General features: G+C 32.2%; 1 protein-coding gene across 1 annotated transcript in view; it reads left to right on the top strand.

The window, feature by feature from the left end:
• Positions 1 to 490: 490 nt before the first annotated feature.
• Positions 491 to 24,728, top strand: part of lmbrd2a (LMBR1 domain containing 2a) — a 31,437-nt gene continuing 7,199 nt past the window's right edge. The window contains exons 1-15 of the mRNA XM_056457317.1: positions 491 to 605; positions 4,255 to 4,491; positions 7,935 to 8,032; positions 8,183 to 8,281; positions 11,048 to 11,215; positions 11,322 to 11,532; positions 12,700 to 12,774; positions 12,861 to 12,974; positions 13,456 to 13,639; positions 17,530 to 17,711; positions 19,896 to 20,029; positions 20,117 to 20,222; positions 22,102 to 22,199; positions 22,315 to 22,418; positions 23,708 to 23,754. Of these exons, the coding sequence (XP_056313292.1) occupies positions 4,318 to 4,491; positions 7,935 to 8,032; positions 8,183 to 8,281; positions 11,048 to 11,215; positions 11,322 to 11,532; positions 12,700 to 12,774; positions 12,861 to 12,974; positions 13,456 to 13,639; positions 17,530 to 17,711; positions 19,896 to 20,029; positions 20,117 to 20,222; positions 22,102 to 22,199; positions 22,315 to 22,418; positions 23,708 to 23,754 (1,794 nt within the window). The 5' untranslated portion in view covers positions 491 to 605; positions 4,255 to 4,317. The remainder of the gene's footprint in view (positions 606 to 4,254; positions 4,492 to 7,934; positions 8,033 to 8,182; positions 8,282 to 11,047; positions 11,216 to 11,321; positions 11,533 to 12,699; positions 12,775 to 12,860; positions 12,975 to 13,455; positions 13,640 to 17,529; positions 17,712 to 19,895; positions 20,030 to 20,116; positions 20,223 to 22,101; positions 22,200 to 22,314; positions 22,419 to 23,707; positions 23,755 to 24,728) is intronic.

Genomic DNA, 24,728 nt, shown 5'->3' on the forward strand with positions numbered 1-24,728 from the left:
TAAACAGCAATGTAAAACATAAATAAATGGACAGATCATTTATAGCTACATTAAAATATTTACCTCAACACAGCACAACTGATTGTAAACACTTTAATATTGATTAAACTCTCGTGTATCCCTTATAAAAACTATCCGTTACTTCACAAATTACATTTTCTGAAGTAATTCAGTATAAACACAGTAATATGAAACAAACTCGACGACCTTTAGTCTTCATGTTAGTACGATGTAACGTTAACGTTATTTTGATTTCCTTGACAAAATTGTCTAAACATGAATTTCGGTGTAAAAACACTGTAATATGACATTTAAATAAACCATAACACTTCTAATCGTCATGTTTGTTCATGTTACCACAACCAACATTATTTAAAATGTTTAAAAACATATCGTAACACAAATAAAAACAACCTACGGAAAAGCATAGAAAAAATACAACTACCACAATGCACCACGAGAGCAGGAAGTGCATCACTGCACAGTTACGTGACACGTCAAGAGATACAGTACACAAATATCACGGGCTGCTTAATTTTACCACGAGAATGTGACCTGACTAAACAGTTTCTTCAAGATTTCGCCCTGAGTGTCTGCTTTTCCTCGTAAGTTATAGCCCAGCTCTTTCTCTAATGCTTCATTGACGGTTAACGTTAGAGGATGAACTGTAACGTTAGCGGAAAAGTCCTCCGGTTGCTCTGACAGAACATCTTTGACTCTGTACTATTAATTACGCAATGGGTACGTGTCAGAAATACATATATTCACCTCTATTTACAATAATCTGGCTTATCGACATAATTTCAAGCAGCCGATATTAGCGATTGTAATGTCAGTAGTTTGACAGCAACTTGTTTAACTTGTTTCTGAGGCTTTATTTTATCTGTTTATTAATGTAAACAATAATCAAAATGCTATTGCTGGTTTAAACGATGATTTGAATCGTTTATGATATTTCATTAATGTTGAACTATTGTTAACTGTTTCGGCAATACAACTGTCTATTTCCATTTCTTAATTCTATCATTATTTATTATTATTATTATTATTATTATTTATTATGATTATTATTATGACGACAATTTGTATAACGTTAATAAATTAGTTATTTAAATTATATATTTTATTTTCATAATTTAATTTTAGTATTTTATGCTTTATATATTATATTTTTGCTAAAAAGTACATTTTCTGAACAGTTAGATAATACTGTCATGATTGTCAATTTGTTTTTAAATTACATTCTAAAAACATGCTCACCCAAAAGCTGGGTCAAATGTGAACAAATAATAAATAAACAGTTAAAAATTCAAATTAAATTTAAATGACACTTTTAAATCCAGTCAATGTGGTTTGACCATATTTATCCCAAATTTAGGTTACAACTTTTCAGAGTGTTAAGAAGTGTTTTAAATCTAGATTCTTATTCTTAAAATTTCATTTTCTTACTTTAGATTTTGTGGTACAACTCCATCGAGAATTATTTAAAACTTTTACCTTTATGTCCAGTATTACTTAACTGTTATTATTTTTTTTTTTTAGCTAAATATAGTATATAAATAGTAATATAATAAAATATGAAATAATGAAACTAAAATATTTATTTTAAATTATTATTTTACTAAACAAATTGTCAAAGTATTAATAATAAAAATAAAAAAATGGAAAAAGACACTTGTATTGCTGAACCAGTAAATAATAATTAATCTGAACCACGTTAACATAAATGTGTCAAGCAAACAAACACCCCAAAAGGTAAAAGTTTCACATAGAAATTTGAGTTGTACCACAAAATCCAAAGTAAGAATATGAAAAATAAAGAACAATAACATGAATATGAAAAAAAAACCAAAAACGTTTTAACTTTTTGTTTTTGTAACCCAACTTTGGGTCAAATATGGACAAACCTCAGTCACTGGGTAAAAAAAAAAGTGTAATTTAAATTTAACTGAAAAAATTTGCCCTATGTTGGGTTTGTCCATATTTGACCCAACCTTGAATTAGGACAACCCAGCATTTTTTTAGAATGTAATTTTTTTTAAAAATTAACAATCAGTGTAACCGCATTACCTAACTGTTCAGAAAATTTACTTTTTAGCAAAAATGTTGGATTGTCCTAACCCAATGTTGGGTCAAATATGAAAAAAAAAACATTTAAATTAAATTTAAAACACACTTTTTTAACCCAGTGGTTGAGATTTGTCCATATTTGACCCAACGTTGGTTACAATAACAGCATTTTTTAGAGTAAATTAAAGTTTTTTTTTTTTGTTTGTTTTTTACATCTATAATTTCTATGTAAAATGTTTACCTTTTGACTGTTTGTTTGATTGACACATTTATGTTAACATGGTTCAGATGAACCTATTATTAATGCCAATATAGGATTCGTTATTGGAGTGGTTAACACTGTCGCCTCACAGCAAGAAGGTCGCTGGTTGAATTAACTAAATTGGCCGTAATGTATGAGTGAGAATGAGAGTGTATGGGTGTTTCACATTTATGGGTTGCAGCTGGAAGGGCATCCGCTGCATAAAACATATGCTGGATAAGTTGGCGGTTCATTATGCTGTGGCAACCCCAGATTAATAAAGGGACTAAGCCAAAAAGAAAATGAATGAATGGATGGATGTTTCCCAGAACTGGGAGGGGCATCCGTTGTGTAAAATGTATGCTGGATAAGTTGGTGGTTCATTCCGCTGTGGTGACCCTTGATGAATAAAGGGACTAAGCCGAAGGAAATGAATGAATCTTGATGAATTTGATGTATATTACTCTTTATGTACTATATTTTTGCCAAAAAGTACATTTTCTGAACAGTTAGGTAATGATGTTATACTGATTGCCAATTTGTTTTTAAATTACATTCTAAAAGAATGATGGGCTGTCCTACTTCAAGGTTGGATCAAAGATGGACAAACCCAACATAGGGTTAATGTATTACCCTTTTTAACCCAGTGGTTGAGATTTGCCCATATTTGACCAACTGTTGGGTTAGAGTACATGTTTATTTTCAATCTAAATCCTTTTTTTCCCTTCCTTGTTTTACTTTGGAATTTGTGGTACAACTCCATCTAGAGCAGAGATGCCCAATCTAGGGCCTGCAGGCCAAACCTTTGATTTGGTCCGTCAACCAATCAGAGATGAGATGGACAAATGATGGGGAAGGTTGGGGTGAAACCCTCAAACAGAGATCGTCATTTCTAATTTTACATAATCTTTTGTTTGTTTGTTTAATTGCTGAACTACAAAAAAAATGAAATTAAATGTTTTAATTAAATGTGAACTAATCAGATATTTTAAAGGGCAATGAAACATTTCTTTAGATGTTGATATATATATATATATATATATATATATATATAGATATATATCTATATATATCTATATATATATATATCTATATATATCTATATATATATATCTATATATATATATATATATCTATATATATATATATATATATCTATATATATAGATAGATATATATATATATATAGATATATATATATATATCTATATATATATATATATATATATATATCTATATCTATCTATCTATCTATCTATCTATCTATCTATCTATCTATCTATCTATCTATCTATCTATCTATCTATCTATCTATCTATCTATCTATCTATCTCTCTATATATATATATATATATATATATATATATATATATATATATATATACACATACATACATACATACATACATACATACATACATATACACACATGTATGTGTGGCATGTTTTTAAAAACATTTTTAAGACGCGTATTTCACTATCGAGTGAAAATGTATTCTTTTTGTATATATATATAAAAAAAATTTACTCGTGTTATAAATGAGATTGTTTATGGTTTTATTGTAAGAAGTACATTATAAAATGTAATATATATATATATATTACTATTATTATTATATTATTAGAATTATTGGTACAATTAAATATTATTCTATATATTTTCAAATATGATTAAATTAGGAAGTTACCATGACAACTTTAATGTAATGCAGTTTGGTATATTTAGTTTTGGGCCACCACCCTCAATTAAGTTTGGTCTTTGGCCTTTCATAAGAAAAAGTTTGGGCACCCCTGATCTAGAATTTCTATGTACAATGTTTTTACCTGTTTGACTGTTTGTTTGATTGACGCATTAATGTTAACACGGTTCAGATGAACTTGTTGTTGATGTCAGTATGTGATGTATATTCCTGAACCTTGATAAATTTGCTGTATTCAAACAGTGCTTGTGTTGATGGCGTGTGCTGGTCCAGTCTGACGGGTTACAGAGAGAGAGAGCAGTCAGGATGAGTGGCGTGGCTCTGGCGCTGGAGGTGGTGGTGGTGTTTTTCCTGGCGCTTTTCCTGCTCCACCGATATGGAGATTTCCGCAAGCAGCATCGGATGGTCCTGTTCGCCACGCTTCTGGCCTGGTTCCTGTGCTTCCTCATTGTCTTCATCTTACCGCTGGATGTCAGCACGGTGAGTCCCGCTGAAGGAGTGCAAACAAGCTGAAGTTAAAAATCTGCTTTGAGCTACACAAGGTTTAATGAGAAAACCCATTATAGGGATAGTTAAACCAAAAATGAAAACTGTCGTTATTTACTCATCATCCACTTGCTCCAAACCTGTTTGAGTTTCTGTTGAACACAAAAAAAGATATTCTGATGTTGGGGGGGAAAGGCCTTTGACCTCCATAGTATTTTTGTTTTTACTAAGGATGTCAATGGCTGTTTTTTTTCAGAATATCATGTTTTGTTTTCAACAGAAGACATAAATTGATAAAAAGTTGAGGGTGAGTAAATGATCCGTACATTTTCATTTTTGGGTGAGCTATATCTTTAAATATTGATTTATTTGATTTGATTTATTTATTTTCGAACAAAGTATCATACATAAAATATCATTAACAAAAGAATACATTTCATTAAGGTCGAAAATGGAGTGGGATGAAGCACAAGCTTATTATTTTCCCACCCCATTACCACATACATCATTCGTCTATTACTTAAACTTATTTCTTCCTTTACTTATCTCTTTCTTTCACATGAACATATTTTATCCTTTTGGCATATCTGACAAACTATATGTTTGGTTCCACTTGTACCCGTATACCTTGTAACATAAACCCAGAGAAAAAACAAAAAACCTAGTGCTGCAAATTGCCATTAATTAAAATTTCATCAAACCTTTCTCTTTTTATACCTTTTCAATCACCTTCATCGTTATACTCCTTTAATAATATATATTTATACAACTTTTTAAATTGATTCTTATCCTGACATTGTTTAAGAGTCAGATCTAGACTGTTCCATAGTTTTACACCACAGACAGACATACACAAACTTTTTAAAGTTGTTCTTGTTTTAAAATTGAGTTCTTTTCTCAGATTATATCCCCCTTGTCGTTCTTCGAAAAACGTTTGTATGCATTTTGGAAGTAGTTTATTCCTAGCTTTAAACATAAATTGTGCTGTTTTAAATTTAACCAAATCATTGAACTTAAGTATCTTTAATTTAAAAAATAAAGGATTTGTATGCTCTAAATACCCCACATTTTCTACGACTAAATAACTATAACTAAATGTTAGTTAAATGCATTCTTGGAAAGTTTAAGAAAATTCTAATGAAATGATATTGAAAAGTTTCACAAAAAAGCTTATGGACTCTTTCTAAATTTATAAATTTATTCTTTCACATATTAAGGTCTTAAAATGACTCCAAATCAAAACAGAAAGCCTAAAACTCTGTATGTTTTATAGAATTAAATATCATTGTAAACCAGTATTTCTGTTACTGATATAAATATGTAAGCATTAAATCCCAAGCTTTGTTTTCTGAGAAACTGAAAGAAAAAGCGTATGCTTAAAATAAGAGCAGTATTTGTGAATCAAGTATGAAGACTTGTTTTAATCATAAACTGTAGTTTACTCTTGCTATTTTAAAGACTGAAAAATCTGGTCTGTGCGCTGGCACAAGGCCTAATAGGGTTGTGCTTATTCTCTTAATGAGTTATGGGTGTGTTTTGAGAATAATGTGCATTAAAATTGTCATCTCACATTCCCTTTAAGAGTCAATTATGTTGCACCATGGCACATTTTCTATTGACATGGTGGACTTTGTAAGTGGAAAAACTGAACACTTCACTAGCGAGAAAACCGTTAAACAGAGCATCTGCAGCACGAGGATAAAGAACGAGCCTCCTCCATTCGGCCTCTTTACTTTCTCTTTACATTAGTTTTACTCTTTACCGTACTCCTTTACTTTTGTGGAGTAAGGAAACGGTGGAAACTCACTCCACTGAAGCCTACATATTTTAATTTAGTTTGTTAAGCGCAAATATTTGTTTCAAAATTATTTCTAAAATTCAGTTCTAATTTACAGCAAATGAATAAATGAACAAAAATAATGAAGTGTGGTCAAAAACACTGAGTTATATCCAAACACACGTCCTGTTCTTATGCAGACGTCTCCAAAACCCGACAGGTGGACAAAACTTGTTTTTATTAAAACAAATATGCATATAATAAATAATACTGATAATATTAATAATAATAGTAATAATAATAATAATAATAATAATAATAATAATAATAATAATAACAACAACAACAACAACATTATACAACTGAAAATTGTCATGAATAAACTGAAAAAAAGCCTCCTGATGTGAAGAAGGCATGGAGGCTGTGTTTTTTATATTTATGTTGAAAATAATAATTCTTGTAACATTTTAAGCCTTTAATTTGTTTTCATTTGTAAAGATATTTGTGTATTGCTTTACATCCTGTGTGTATTAAGCAATGTGTAAGCGTTTGGACCTGCATAGGCGCATAACTAATGTGTTCTGCACACTTTTAGTTGGTCAATGACACAGTCTATTTCAGTTCCTCAAAAAGGCAACGTGCCAACAATACACCTTAACATACCTCGTTTTCAGACCAGCACACCCATGAGTCCCCAAAGTGGCGCAAATGGATTTGCTATTTAAACAATGTGGCGCAAAACGTGAAAATTACTGTTTCCCTGGTCTGAAATAAATCACGCCACACACGTCTTGCACCTTATTGCACTGGGTGGTTAATTTGGCCTTATAGCTTTACTAACTAATTTCTAGAAAACTGATTTCTTGCCATGATTGACATAAAATTTTACAAGATATTTTTCAAGATACTTTTATTCAGATTAACAAGCAATTTAAAGGCTTAACTAGGTTAATTAGGCAAGTTATGGTAATTAGGCAAGTCATTGTATAACGATGGTTTGTTCTGTAGACTATCAAAATAAAAGATATTGCTAAAGGGGGCTAATAATATTGACCTTAAAATTAGTTTTTAAAAAAAAAAAAATAAATAAATAAATAATATATATATATATATATATATATATATATATATATATATATATATATATATATATATATATATATATATATATATATATATATATATATATATATATTCCAGCCGAAATAAAACAAAAAAAAATATTATAGGAAATACTGTAAAAAAAAAAAAAATTCCTTGCTCTGTTACACATCATTTAGGAAATATTTGAAAAAGAAAAAACAAAAATCACAGGAGGGTGAATAATTCTGACTTGTACATACTGGTATTTCATTCTATTTACTCCTTGAATTTTCTTGGTCCTAAATGAACCTGCATAAAATGCCTGTGCAACTTTAGACAGAATAAACTCAGAGGATGATGTTTGCATTTATAATTAAGACATGTGACACGAGCTCTCATCTACAGCCATTTTCAGTTGTGTATAATTACTGTATGCGTGAGTGCCACGATCAACAGATGGCAAGCGTGCAATTCAAAACATTTCCCGAGGTGCTCTTTAAACAACAAAGATGAAATACCAGTCTGTTGTCTTTTACCCTCACCTCGGCTGATGCTTTGTTTCTTTTTGCATCTGCAGACCATATATAACCAGTGTAAGATTGACAATCAGGTCCACCTCGTGCCCAGCAACAGTAATGATAACTCCTCCAACACTTCGGTATTTCCAACACAAAGGTAAAGAGGTTTGCTTTGCTCTATTGAATAGCACTAGGATAAAGTAAAGCTGTGGGATTTGTTGTGCATATAGTGCGAAGACTTTAACGTTCGGTTAATATTGTTATACATTAACTTCATCAATGTCACCTCACCTTCTCCTGATTAAAGGGTCCCAAAGACTTGCTATAAGCCCTGGAGTTATATCCCAGATGGAATCCTGCCTGTGTTTTGGAGGGTGGTGTATTGGACCTCACAGTTCCTGACATGGTACGAGAGAGAAAAATGATTTTATTCCTCCATTTCTTTCAAACTGTTTCCACTTTTGAAATTGTGCCGAAAAAAACACTTTTAAAGCACTGAAAAAATATTCAATTTAACATATACACAAAGCACACATGAGTTCAGTCCTCACAGATGCACAGGATGCTTTACAACAATATAGTTGTGCATATACATTGGATTAATCAGGACCAAACGCCACCACTGGATCTACTCTAACTTAAGAAAAAAAATAAATAAATAAATCTATGGTCACAGTCCAATAATGTCAGAATCAGAAAGAGCTTTAATGCCAGGTATGTTCACATATACGAGGAATTTGTTTTCGTGACAGAGCTTCTGCAGTGCAACAGGATAACAGAGACAGGACAAAAAACAGATAATAAATATATTTTAAAAAATAGAAGTAGTGAATGCAATATACAAATTGACAAGTGTATGTACGGGTATATTACTATATACAACGTTATATGTGCAGCTGTTATGTGCAAATTGGCATGTAAAGTGTGTTGCTAAATAAGTGTATAAAAGTGTATGGCAAGTAGTGATGTTGGTTCCACAATAATTACAATGTGTACACACAAATTAATTTGTTGGAGAAAACTATAAAATAAAATGTCATATTCCTAAATTTCATTAAATAAATAAAAAAAATCAAGAGAAACAAAAAAATATATAAAATTAATTAATTTTTTTATTTATTTATTTAAATTATTATCTTTCGCTTCCTAAACAAGTTTGGTGACCAAACTCTTATTTTAATGGATATAACTGCTTAATAAAACTGTTTTGTTTAAATGCACCACAAATTATTTACGATATTCACCGAAATATGGATAAATATATTCATATTCTAAAGTGTACATTTAAATATATTGCAGTAAATCATTACAAAACAAACTGTCATAAAATTGTTATTCCTGTTTCTTTACAAATTAAAAAATAAAATAAAAGACAGATTTACCGTAAACCCTGATGTTGTTGAGTGATAGTATGTAAATATACTAAAGCCACAATTCCATACTTTCTTCTTATTCAAAAATAAATAGTTTAAAATTGATCGTTATTAAATAGTTGTTTAAAAAAAAAAGCCCGGTCCATTAAACACCCTTCTGTGTTAATACATAAAATATATTTGTATATATTAAAATATTTTTAAATAAATTTATTGCAAATAATTAGCATGATTACCTATAGACATCAATACCTCACAGTTCTTGACAAGGTGTTCGTGCAAAACATGTTGAGTGATGGCATATTATGTATATATATCCACACTGAAGCCACATTTAAATAGGTTTACTTATTAAAGAAATTAAGTTGTTTACTACACAAGTTAAATAAATTCCTTAAAATTCCCTGCAAATCATGCACAAACACAGTACATTGTTTTTATTGACCTTATTCTGCAATGCGAAAGTGTGCTTGTTTTTTTGCAATTTTGTTTTAGAACTTCCGATTCAGTCGCCTATGGAAGAAATGACTAGGAATTAATGGTTTATTTATATAGCACCTTTCACAGACATTAAGGGTGCTTTTACACTAGTACTTTTGGTCCACACCCGGGTTCGTTTGATGTCATAGTTCGGTATGTTTAGCTAGTGTGAACGTGTCTTCTGAACTCGGGTGTGCACCCATGAACCGTACCCGAGTCCGCCTGAAAGAGGTGGTCTGGGGTACGGTTCATGCGAACTCTGGTACGGTTCACTTCTGATGTGAATGCAATCGTACCAAATAACGGAAGTAAACCGCCAACTGTACAACAACCTATCGTTTTCATAACGTTCAGTCATGTGGGTCTGTGTGTGTGTCTCGCGCATCGTACCTGGTCTGCTTGTCTCCTCCAAAAACAGCTTCTGCAGACTTTGCGTGATGTTCTGAATGTTTATAATATGTTTGTGGCAGACAGACGCGAGTCGCTTTCTGTATGTCCAAAACCAAAAGATTCAGTAAAAGCAGAATGATCGCGATGTGTGGATTTCTTTCCATTTCGGCGCTTTGCTTTCGTGACCGTCACCTAGCAACAGCCATAAACAAAACAGCAGCTCGATGACGCTAGTATACCGGGGTTCAGAAAAAAAAAAAAAAAAAAGACTGAACACAAACCAATCGAGAAGGTGGCAAGGGGGGACAATCGAACTAGGGTACGGTCCAGGCAATTGAAACAAGTGTGAAAGCACCCTAAGTCACAAAGTGCTTTACAATAAAAGAAAACCAGAAAACAGGTAAAAGAAAACATATCAATAAAGGAAAACATATTAAAACAAGTTAAAAATCCAAGAACAGAAACACCAATGTAAAACCAGCTCACCATATTGTTAATTAAAAGATTGACCAAAAAGATAAAAACTAGGAATAATAAACGGCAGAAAACGGTCAAACTACTTGCTCTACAAACAATTGTGTTCAAGACTATACATAAACAGTAGAATAACACCGTAAGAAAATATCAGTTTGCAACATCAAGCAGCAGAACGAGCTGTTTTTAACGTTAAGAAATCAATGGAAGTGAATGAGGGAAGCCAAAAAGTTTCCAATGGCAGCACCCGCTCATACGTCAAGAATAAGGTCAATACTGTACATACTGTATTTTCTATCGCCCTACCCCAACTCTACACCTAAACCCAACCCTCACAGGAAACTGTGTGTAGTTTTACTTTCTGAAAAAAACTCATTCTGTATGATTTCTAATCCTTTTGAGAATTGAGGAAAAAATGTTTTAAGTGTTCCAACATCTTGTTTGTATGTGTGCAGGCTTCTGATTCCCTTCATGCAGTCGTACGCACGCTCAGGAGGTTTCTCTATCTCAGGAAAGATAAAAACAGCTCTGATAGAAAACGCCATTTATTATGGCACATACCTGCTTATCTTCTGCTCTCTGCTCATCTACGTCGCCGTCAGTCCACAGTGGCATCTCACCTGGTCTGAGTCCCGCCTTCTTCCTTTCCCTACAACCAATCACATCACTCCTTTTTATTTGTAGACCAATGCACACCTAACATTTCTTTAACTTAAACATGTTTTGCAGGTATGGCCTGCGTACGATCGGCATCACCGCCGCTAATACCTGGGGTTTGTTCCTGCTGGTGCTGTTGTTGGGATACGGCCTTGTTGAAATCCCACGCTCCTGCTGGAGGGCATCGTGCCACGGGCATCTGCTTGCAAAGACATACTTTAAAGCAGCAAAACTGATGACAGAAAAAGCAGATGCTGAGGAAAACCTGGAAGATGTCATGGAGGTGATTTTCTTTTTATAGATACAGTTGAAGTCAGAATTATTAGCCCCCCTTTAAATGTTTTTCTTTTTTTAAATATTTCACAAATGATGTTTAACAGATTCAGGAAATTTTCACAGTATGTCTGATAATATTTTTCTTCTGGAGAAAGTCTTATTTGTTTTATTTCGACTAGAATAAAAGCAGTTTTTAATTTTTTAAACCCATTTTAGGGTCAATATTATTAGCCCCTTTAAGCTATAATTTTTTCTCGATAGTCTACAGAACAAACCATCGTTATACAATAACTTTCCTAATTACCCTAACCTGCCTAAGTAACCTATTTAACCTAATTAAGCCTTTAAATGTAACTTTAAGCTGTATAGAAGTGTCTTGAAAAGTATCTAGTCAAATATTATTTACTGTCATCATGACAAAGATAAAATAAATCAGTTATTAGAGATGAGTTATTAAAACTATTATGTTTAGAAATGTGTTGAAAAAAATCTGCTCTCTGTTTAACAGAAATTGGGAAAAAAAAATAAACAGGGCGGCAAAAAAAATCAGGGGGGCTAATAATTCTGACTTCAACTGTGTTTATATATATATATATATATATATATATATATATATATATATACACACACATACATACACATACATACATACATACATACATACATACATACATATATATATATATATATATATATATATATATATATATATATATATATATATATATATATATATATATATATATATATATATATATATATATATATATATATATATATATATATATAAAATTTGCTACAATAACTAACTAAATTAGCCACAATAAAAAGTAACATTATCAAAAACAACCAAAAAAAAGTTTTCCAGAAATATTCTATCTATGATGATGATATCAATGATGATACTATCTATACTCGATGATACTATCCGTACATGTAAATTAATGTCATTTCTTTAACCCTTTAAATGCCGCCTGTTTTGTATTCGGGATGTTTTTCAGTACAAACGACACAAAAAATGTATTTCTAAGTCTGAACTTTTTTGGACAAACCATGAATATATCACCTATAATTTTCAAGTGTGAATTCCAAATCTGCAGTAACAGTTATGGTATTAATCAATGTTCATGCTTTATCCAATCCAAACATAATAAAAGCATACTTATGTTTACAGGATGTCAAAACGGTTAATGAAACGATAAAATATAATCATCCTCTAAGGAAATGCATCGACACTATTCTGAGGAAGGTACGTTTCATGTGCTCTACATCTGTATTTTACTGACGCTGCATGTGTAAATATATGGAAAATCAACACCCTCATGTCTTTCTCAGTGTCCTGTAGAATACCAGGAAAAGTTGGGCAGAAACATGGACGATTACGAAGACTTTGATGACAAAGGAAACCCTTATCCTAGTAAAAAGAGTTTGGTCAAGCTACATAAGCAGGTAATAAAAATGCAGCATCTACATAAAATATGAATATAAAGCAAAGTCATGGATCGGACCATTTTTTCGAATCAGCCAAAAAGGGGAGGAGACTAATGCTGAAAAATGAAAAATTTGCTTTGCATTTATTACAAAAACAGGACACTTTTGGTTTTATCAAACAAAACTTAACAAACAGAACTTAGAATCTGTGATTTTCTAAAAAAAACAATAAAATTATTAAAATAATCAGCTGAATAAAAATTTATTGTAAAATATTCAGTACTGTGAAAAATTGACTTATTACTACTGTTGCTGATGACGCTAAATGTAGAAATTTAACATTATAATTTGTACAACCCATATTTATTTTTTGTCTCCTTACAATGTATAATGCAATCTTATTTTACAGCAACACAAAAAAAAATATTCAGGACAAAGTGAATTGTCATACTTCTCTACCCTATGCCTGAGACTTCTGTATTGTACTTTATTCTGTCAGGTAATCTATGCTGTTCAGAGGCACAACCGCACAAAAGTTCAATGGCAGATTCTGTTGGATGAGGCCTTTCACTTAGAGGACGTGGCCAAAAATGAAACAAGCCCCGCCCACCAGTTTGTCCACAGCTTCCCTTCCACAGAAGCACCTGGATGGATCAGCAAGTACCTGTACACACCTACCATTGGTGAGAAAAGCCCTGAACACAATACCTTTCTGCTCTCACTAACAATAAAAGCTTTATGAGAGAACACAAATCAGCTCTTCTAAAGCATGAAGGCCTGTTCACTGTCTGCTCAAACGCTTTAAAACAATGCACTGCAGTCGACCTATTAACAGACTAAAGTTGTGTGCATTTTAAACAATCTATGAGTGGTTGAATTGAATGAGTCGTTGAGATGTAAAGATTTTCCACAAGAGATACACCAGTATGCATTTGATGACTGGGGGATTAGAGGTTATGTTTTTAAAAAATATATATTAAAATGTAGTTTTATTTAATTAAGATTTATTTAAAATAATCAATAAAAAATGTAATGTGCATAAATAATTTAATAAAGCTGTGATTATGAAAATATGATTATTAGAAATCATATTTTATTAGGATTAACATGCATTAGTTGGATTTAATTTAAATAAAAATAAAATAATAGTAAGACAGTAATGTATAGAAAAAAATAGAATGTAAAAATATTTGGGTTTTTTTAAATATAAAATTATATTTAGGATTGGGCGAGGATTATTATAGTTATATAGTATAGTGTGTATATGTATATATACAGTATATAGTTAAATAGATATAGCAAAAGGGGAAATTGGGTGATATTACAAATGGATAGTTTATTTATTAACTTTGTGAAGGCTTTGAATTGTATGTCTGTTGCATTAAAATAATTCCATTTAGTTATAATAATAATAATAATAATAATAATAATAATTCATTCATTCATTTTCTAGTGGCTTAGTCTCTGATTTATCAGAGGTCGCCACAGCGGAATGAACCACCAACTTCTCTGGCATATGTTTTACACCGCAAATGCCCTTCCAGCTGCAAACTAGTACTGGGAAACACCCATACACTCTCACACTCACACACACACACACACACACACACACACACACTACGGCCAATTTAGTTCATCCAATTCACCTATAGCGCGTGTTTGGACTGTGGGGGGAAACCCACACCAACACGGGGAGAACGTGCAAACTCCACACAGAAATGCCAACTGGCCCAGCCAGGACTCGAACCAGCGACCTTCTTGCTGTCAGGCGACAGTGCTAACCACTGAGCCGCCCTTATAATAATAATAATAATAATAATAATAATAATAATAATAATATTAATGCTAATAAATAATATTATTAATGTTGGTCTGCTGAATGTTAAATGCACCAAACAACATTGTTTTATTTGATGACGCAGCAATAAATTGCTAAATGCATGTCTTTCTAAACTTTGCTAATTTAAAACATAAGTATATCTTAAGTACATGACAAAACAGTATTGACTTTTTTCACGTAAGAGTGGACATGGCCATTGTAACCTAATTGTGTCAAGACTTCTGCTCTCATTCACTTCCACTTGTTTTCTACTATAAAAAGGCAGTTTGTTATGCTGCCTGAAGTTAATTTTCTTACCATATTAATTTAATTTGAATAAATTGTCATAAGTGCATAAACACAGAGCAAGTATTTTGACCTTTCACTGTCATTTGTTATTCCTAGACCTTTCCCTATAGTCCAATGAATCAGAATTTTAACACATTAGCAGAAAAGATCTTAATTCTGTATTATAAAATACGACAAATATCTGATTCTGGGCTTTTACATATCCCAAGGATAAAAGAAAACTTTTATTATCATGTTTAAAAAATTATTCTACACAAGCAATGCAGACACTTGAAACCTAATTCATAATGCAGCACAAATGTTTATTATCTATTACTTTATTAGCCACTATAATAAACATGATCATAAACTGATGTTTTCAGTGATCTGTATTCTTTCTCAGTACATCGTAATTAAATTAATATTGTGACATGGCAACGTTTAGAAATTTTCCAGACCTGTAAAAACTATTTTAACATTGCCTATTCTATTTTTTTTTTTTACCTCAGAATCTCTGAATCCGCATTCTCGTACAGTCATGCACAGATTAGTCAACTCATAATGGTTTTTATCAAAAATATACGTTGTATGACTTCTACTAACATTTATTTGAAGCCTGCAACTGTTTGCTCATCTTTTCTTTAATTCATGTTTAACCTGGATGATTTCTGCAGCTTTCATTTACAGTTTTTACAAAACCAGACTGTTGCACAAAAAGTTTAGCAACACTCCTGAGCCTTTATCAGAACGCTGCCGGAAAAATCAATAGTTTTATCTTCAAATATTAAGCCACTATCAAGTCTGCATAGTATGTATGTTTGGATTGGTTGATCCATTAAAAAAAACACACAGATGACTAATATGACCCACCTGTGACCTTACAGTTTGCCATAGTTTGTTTATATCATTGAACAGCTGCGCAATTAATGTTGTCATTCAAAGCATATTTAGGGTTAGGGCTGCACGATACTGGATAAATATGTGATATTGTTGTTGAGTATTGCGATAAAGATATTGTTTATAATATCACATTGCCCAAGAAAAATGCAATTTTTTTATTAGCTATGTTAAACAAGTAAAAGATATTTTTCAGATCTTAATCATTCTAATTCAGACTAAAAAACTGTGTTGAGATGCAAACATTAGGGCTCTATTTTAACAATCTAAGCTCAAAGTCTGAAGCGCATGGCGCAAAAGCATTAAGAGCGTGTCCAAATCCACTTTTACTATTATAAGGATGGGAAAAGACTAATTGTGTGCAAGGCCTAATAGGGTTGTGCTTATTCTCTTAATGAGTTATGGGTGTGTTTTGAGCATAACGTGAATTAAACCTATCAGAGTCTCATCTCCCATTCCCTTTAAGAGTCAGTTGCATCGCGCCATGGCGCATTTGCTATTGACATGGCGGACTTTGTAAGTGTAAAAACTAAATGCTTCTCTAGCGAGAAAACCGTTAAACAGAGCATCTGCAGCACGAGGATAAAGAACGAGCCTCCTCCATTCGGCCTCTTTACTTTCTCTTTACCTTTAAAGTTTACTCCTTTTCTTTCATGAAGAAAATGGTGGAAACTCATTCCAATGAAAACATCCATTAGCCTGCATATTTTAATTTAGTTTAAGCGCAAAGATTTGTTTCAAAACATTTTCTAAATTCAGTTCTGATTTCCAGCAAATTAATAAATGAACAATAATAATGAAGTGTGGTCAAAAAACTGAGTTACATCCAAACACACATCCTATTCTTATGCCCCATATGGGGATGCAGACGTCTCCAAAACCCAACAGGTGGACAAATCTAAACAATTAAAACAAATATAAATGTGGATATAATAAATATTACTAATAATAAGAATAACAACATTACATTATACAAATGCAAATTGTCATGAATAAACTGTAGAAAACAATGCGCCTTAACACACCTCCTTTTTAGACCAGCACACCCATGAGTCTACAAAGTAGCACAAATGGATATGCTAATTAAACAACGTGGCGCAAAACGTGAAAATTAGAGTTGCGCCGGTCTGAGAATAGCAACAAATCGAACAATATACGTTTTGTGCCTTATTGTGCCAGGTGTAAGATAAGGCCCTTTGTTTTAAAAACACTATGAATGAGTGAAAACCTAAACAGATAATTTGCTCTGATTGGCTGTTGTCATTTTCCTCTCTCGACTTGACTATTAGAGTTTATTTTCAGCTCTGGGTTTACCTTCTAGACAATAGCAGATCAGCAACTACTGGGGAGGAGGTGATCAAGATAGGACTTAGATAAACAACCAATGTATAAAATGAATGTAATTTATCACGTCTGCATTACATATATGCATATACTATTATCGCAATAACAATAATTTAGCCATATAGATTGCAGTCCAAGTTAGGGGTTTGTTAAAAATCGCTAAGCTTCAGTAATAATGCTGTAAATGTGCAGTTTGTGTAATGAGCGTCTCTTTCTTTTCTCTAGAGTGGTACTGGGAGTGTGTTTTCCGCCGCTGGTGTTATCGTGTGCTGGCTGTGGTTTTGTGTGTGTTTTCTGCGGCAGTGGTTTGGTCTGAATGCACCTTCTTCAGCACACAGCCTGTTCTGTCTCTGTTCGCCGTCTTCATTCAGCTCGCAGAGAGAGACTACAACTACGTTTACATAGAGGTGAATAGAAACACATGCAATGATGACAAAAGGCCAGTCAGAGTCTATAATAAACCTTTTGACTTTTTGGGGGCCATAATACTGTATTTTGAATTATTTTTTAAACCTGATAATTGATAGTTTTCACATGATGTTATTAGGGGTTACGCCCACCTATCAATTTAATATCATACAAATTATTGATTTTTTTTATGGCATCTTAGATTAACATTTGCTGCGTATTAGTCTATGAAGTATTTTAAAAAGCAGATACCATGCACATTTGGTGCAAGGTGTTTATTAATAATTAGTAAGTGCCTGTTCACAGTTATTTGCTATTTACACAATAAATGTGCAGTTTAAATTATCACACTTTGCAAACCAAGTGAGGTAAAATTAATGTGAAAAATTGTCAAATAAAGGCCTATAAGTTTAATCAGACTACATTACATTATTTTATATTATATTCCACTACATAAAAGTTAATTTCTCTGCTAGATTTATTTATTTATTTATTTATTTATTTATTTATTATTATTGTTATTATAATTATTATTTTATTATTATTAATTTATTAGGTATGGGTCTGGTAACATTTGTCCAAATTTTCCATTTAAAAATGTTAGAGCTTTTTTCTTTCTAGAAAATGACAATTGGTCACATTAACAAATGTTTTCCTTTATTCTGTTTAAAGATCAGGGTTATTCCACTAAAAACACTCACTGGCCACTTTATTAGGTATACCTTACTAGTACCGGGTTGGACGCACTTTTGTCTTCAGAACTGCCTTAATCCTTTGTGACATAGGTTCAAAAGGTACTGGAAATATTCAATCGCATCCATGATGCGAATCTACCGTTCAACCACCCCCAAAAGGTGCTTTATAGGATTGAGTTATGGTGACTGTGAAGGCTATTTAAGTACAGTGAACTCATTGTCATGTTCAAGAAACCAGTCTGAGATGATTCACGCTTTATGACATGGTGTGTTATCCTGCTGGAAGTAGCCATCAGAAGATGGGTACACTGTGGTCATAAAGGGATGGACATGGTCAGTAACATTACTCAGGTAGGCTGTGGCGTTGATACGATGCTCCATTGGTCCTAATGCACCCAAAGTGTGCCAAGAAATTATCCCCCACACCATTACACCACCAGCAGCAGCCTTTGATACAAGGCAGGATGGATCCATGCTTTCATGTTGTTGACGTTAAATTCTGACCCTACCATCCGAATATCACAGCAGAAATCGAGACTCATCAGACCAGGCAACGTTTCTCCAATCTTCTATTGTCCAGTTTTGGTGAGCCTGTGCGAATTGTGGCCTCAGTTTCTTGTTCTTAGCTGACAGGATGGCACCTGGTGTGGTCTTCTGCTGCTGTAGCCCATCTGCTTCAAGGAGGACATGTTGTGCCTTCAGAGATGCTCTTCTGCAGACCTCGGTTGTAACGAGTGGTTATTTGAGTTACTGTTGCCTTTCTATCAGCTGGAACCAGTCTGGCCATTCTCCTCTGACCTCTGGCATCAACAAGGCATTTGTACCCACAGAACTGCCGCTCACTGGATATTTTCTCTTTTTCGGACCATTCTCTGTAAACCCTAGAGATGGTTGTGCGTGAAAATTCCAGTAGATCAGCAGTTTCTGAAATACTCAGACCAGCCCGTCTGGCACCAACAAACATGCCATGTTCAAAGTCACTTAAATCCCCTTTCTTCCCCATTCTGATGCTCGGTTTGAACTGCAGCAGATCGTCTTGTCCATGTCTACATGCCTAAATGCATTGAGTTGCTATAATGTGATTGGCTGATTAGAAATTTGCGTTAACAAGCCGTTGGACAGGTGTACCTAATAAAGTGGCCAGTAAATGTATACCTGAATATCTAAAGATCTTCTGAATTAAAATTAACATTGAGTTGTCAGAAAACATGTCTCCTTTTTAGCTTTTTTATGCAAAGTAATGCTCTAAATGAAAACATTTAATTAAAATGTAGAAGTATTTTTAACTACTACATTAAGTACTACTACATGTAATCATCAATTAAAGTGCACACATAGAGCATTAAAAGTATAATTTTTTTGTATTTAGTTGTAATGTTATATAAATACACTGACTTGATTTTATGTGTCATGATTGAGTGATTTAAAAGTGTTTGGACGGGTTGCAAAACTAAACCTGCATGTGATTATTTTGTCTTTGTCCACCAGATGGCGTGTTTTGTCACCATATTCTTCTTGTGTTACTGCGTGTACTCTACTGTCTTTCGGATCAGAGTCTTTAACTATTATTACCTGGCTCCGCATCACCAGACGGACGCCTACAGTCTGCAGTTCAGCGGCATGTAAGAGACACCATCTGACTATCACAAAAAATACTATCGATCAGTTTGTGTGTTAGTATTCAGCATATCGTTGCAATTGATGTGCAGGTTGTTCTGTCGTTTGACTCCCCCACTGTGTCTGAACTTTCTGGGTGTGATTCACATGGACTCCACCATCTCTCATCAGCAGAGACAGCCCACAGTGTACACTTCAGTGAGTCACACACACAACACTCAGATACATATCATTACATAGCTATAAATATAAATAAAGATGCTAGATTTGAATCCTAATATATGTAAATGTATGCAAATTGCATACGACTGGCAACTTCATATTTAAAATTAACATATATAAAATATGTCATATATAAAATACATATGCAACTTGTATTTCAAAATGGCCTTTTACACATGCAATGATGACACAAGGCTACATATGGCCAGTAAGCGCTGAAGAGAGCTTAAGTCAGAGCTTATTTTATGAATAATTAAATTCTTAATAATATTTTTTACAAATTATTATGATTATTTTATTTAATAGTGATTTCAGCATATATATATATATATATATATATATATATATATATATATATATATATATATATATATATATATATATATATATATATATATATTCGTGGCAACCCCGGATTAATAAAGGGACTAAACCAAAAAAAAAAAATAAATGAATATATATATATATATATATATATATATATATATATATATATATATATATATATATATATATATATATATATATATATATATATATTTATTTATATATTATATGTTAATTTCAAATATGAAGTTGTCTGTCATGTATGTAATTTGCATACATGACGATTAATATATGTAACTTATATTTCAAAATATTGCAAAAATGGCCTTGTACACAATTTTTTTTATCATTGGATTACTAATATGTACATATATGTTCAAATATATTATATATAATTTTATATATGGCCATATATGAACATATATAAAATATATATATGTAATTTTATCTAATGTATTCCAACATGTACTGTATGTAGATATTTGTTAATCCAATGGTTGAAAAAAGATATATGTAAACAGCCATTTTTGCAATATTTCAAAATACATGTTGCATTTATAACAGATTTTATATATGTTCAATTTAAATATGAACTTGTCTGTCATATAGAAATAAAATATATGGAAATATATGCAATTTACATATATGGCACTAATATAATGTCCAAAATTTTCATCTTTTCATACAAAATATATGTTCATCACTGCTGAAATCACTATTAAATAAAAAATTGTAAACGTTACTATTTAGAATTGTATTATAAATAAGAATGTTTATGATGTATTTAACATGTGCAAATACTTAATTTTAAGCCAAAATAAACAGTAATATGTATTTTACTAAATTAAATATTATTTATTTATTAACTAAAAACTCAATTTGGCATCTTTATTTGATGATAAAAACAAAAGACTGAATATTCAAGTCCAAATTCTTGCATATGAAATTGTGCTTTAAATCTGAAATGTTTTTGATATTTGCATTACACTTTACATCGTTTGAAATGCTTTTTTATTTGCACTCTATTGAAGACAATGCATAATAAATAAGATTAAATATATATATTTTTAATCGCTATCATTTAATGCTTTATTTTATTAATGTATTTTTTCACTGTGATAAAATGTATTATTGTTTTGCATGTCGAATGTATTTAAAAAATTGTATTATAATCAATTAAAATCACAGCATCAATTTGTGATGTTTAAATTATCACGTCATTGTTATTTTAGTATCATTGGATTTGTTAAGATATTTTAGTTTTATTTATTTTTGTTTAGTTGTTTTAAATAAATTAAGAAACAAATCCTTGATGCTCAGCAAGATGTTTGTTTATTTATATATTTATTTACAGTTCACTTGTTTTAAGTAACAAAAATTACTGTATTTTATCATTTTCATTTTTAATTCTTTGTAATAGCTTTGGTCCATATTTTATATCATAACTGGTTTTCAGAACAGCACACAACAGATATATTTACACTTAATTGCCACACACTTAACATCTCTCTTTTTCTCTTTCTGAAAGATTATGGGATCCATGCAGGTCCTGTCATTCATCGCTAATGGATTTTATATTTATTATCCTATGCTCATTGTTTTGCTCTGCATTGCGACTTATTTCAGGTGAGATGTAAACTCAAATATTTAGATATTTTACAAATATAATATATTTAACTTTTTGTTGGACGTCTGTAACTAATGGGATTTCCTCATGTGTATTTATTGATTTTTTTTGTAGTCTGGGCACACGCTGTCTGAATCTGCTGGGTTTTCAGCAGTTTATGGGTGAGAATGATCTGACCTCTGACCTGGTGGACGAGGGAAAAGAACTCATCCGGAGAGGTGCTAACACTGCTCAAGACTATTTACTTAAAAACTTCACATTTTCTTTTATCTTAAAGACAAAGTATAATCAAATCGTAAAATAAAACACATTTAGATGAGAGTTATTGAATTATACTTATATTTTGAATTAATGCAAGTATTTACTTAATAATTAATAAATTTAAGCAAGTTTAAGTATCTACTAAATATTCAAGCAAACATGCACAGCATCCAAGCAAACATGCCTCACGTCCATTTCTTGCTAAATAATTGCATGCTTTAAAGTGCTGTTTTATTTTGCCATCTGAATAATGTACAGGGTCTCCGCAGGGTCTTATAAAGTATTAAAAGTTAATAAATCAATAAAGAGAAAATTAAGGCCCTTAAAAGGTATTAAAAAGTCTTAATCTCGTTTTTACGAGGACTTACATTTTATTCAAGCGTTGTCCAAAGTGTCTGACTCCAAAAAAGCATAAATATATTTATTTTTCTTTTAATATTACCAACGACATGCGCAATCCATGCGACTGGTATGGGCCGGGGCACATCTGGCCAAGCTCCGAAACCATAGAGCGAAACAGGCAGCAAAATGGGAAAATGTAAGTTTGCATACTCCTGGTTGGAGAAACACAAGTTTAAACAGTGGCTGAAGCCTGTCACTGAAAACAACCGTGTAATTTACTCTTTCAAGCTTTGTTTCTTCCGAGCTTATCTGAGTTCTGTTGAATGGTTGTGCTCCATTGATTTTTTTTTTTTTCTTTTATAATTATTTTTTAGGGGTTTTTCACCTTTATATGATAGGACAGTAGAGATTTCAGACATGAAAGCATTGGGAGCAGAGAGAAGAGAAGGATTGGCAAAGGACCTCGAGCCGGCAATCAAACTTGGGTCGCCGTGAGCACGTCGGTGCGATATGTCGGCAAACAATACCACAAGGCTTTTGGTGCCAACCCATTGATTTATTTAACTACAATTGTTTATTAACAACTGTTTAAGTTAAAGGTTTGATACTGATTAGAACTTGAAGTGGCGATGAGGTCTTAAAATATCCCCAGAAGGTCTCTGAAAAGTCTTAAAAAGGTATTGAAATTACCTTTAGGATTCCTGCATTAGCCCTGATGTAATAGCATAGCATAGCATATGGTTCATCTTCAGGGCTGCATTGAGCCTTTGACGTAAATGAAAGGTCACTAGGCTTTTTAAAAGCTGCTTCAGTCACATCTTGCCTATTTCAAAAACAAATACAGGACAGCAGACTGCACTTGTCCAGCCATATCATTGTTTTTGTAAAATGTCTTCACTTTCAGAAAGAAGAAAGCGTCAGAGAACAGAGGATGGCGAGAGCAGACGGAGAGTGAGTTTGATCCTTTTAAACCTATTTTGTTTTTAATCATTTGAATTCTTTGCTTTTTTTAATCCTTATGTTTCTTTTATTCTTGTTTATGTAAAGCACTTTGAGTTACCATTGTGTATGAAATGATTCACCCTCCTGTGAATTTTGTTTTATTTTTCAAAAATTTCCCAAATGATGTTTAACAGAGCAAGAAATTTTTCACAGTATTTCCTATAGTATTTTTTTCTTCTGGAGAAAGTCTTATTTGTTTTATTTCGACTAGAATAAAAGCAGATAAATTTTTTTTTAAAAGCCATTTTAAGCTCAATATTATTAGCAATATATATATATATATATATATATTTGATTGTCTACAGAACAAACCGCAGTGTTTTCTCTAGGATTTTTTCCAGCTGTGGCGGCAGGCCCTTTACACAAATCTTCCAACTACCTATGGTGCTATTTTAATGACAAATGTCGTGAGCGCAGTATAGGGTATTTGCGGAAGTATGCTAAAAGACTTTTAATTTGTTAGGTACCTGGGTTAAGCGCTTCCGGTGAACTGTATGCTATTGCAAAATCGCAATGTTTTCTTTAAAATTCAGCGATCTCCACTGGCTGAGTGATATCCGATAAAAAGTGGGTCTCAGATTGTACAAGAAGCACTGCATTAAATTACATTTTTCCCCCGCCATGTCTTTATTATATGAACATTTATTTTACCCCAGTATATTCAATGGAGCTTCTGCGCTAGCCTGCCTATCCTGATAGGCTTGTGCGAGTAAATGGCTTTTTGTCTCGTTTTACGCTTGAGCAGCTAAATGAATGCCAAAGTCTATTTAACTGATGGTATTTTAATTGCATTACAAGACCGCATTCATGAAATACATACGAGCAAATCTCTTTGCTTGAGCGCCGATTTCCTCTGTTCAAGCATAAAACTTCCTGCACACCCTCAAATATGCTCATGCACAGATTTTCTTGTGCGATGTCAA

The sequence above is a fragment of the Danio aesculapii genome, chromosome 5 (assembly GCF_903798145.1).
Source record: "Danio aesculapii chromosome 5, fDanAes4.1, whole genome shotgun sequence".
Lineage (NCBI taxonomy): Eukaryota > Metazoa > Chordata > Actinopteri > Cypriniformes > Danionidae > Danio > Danio aesculapii.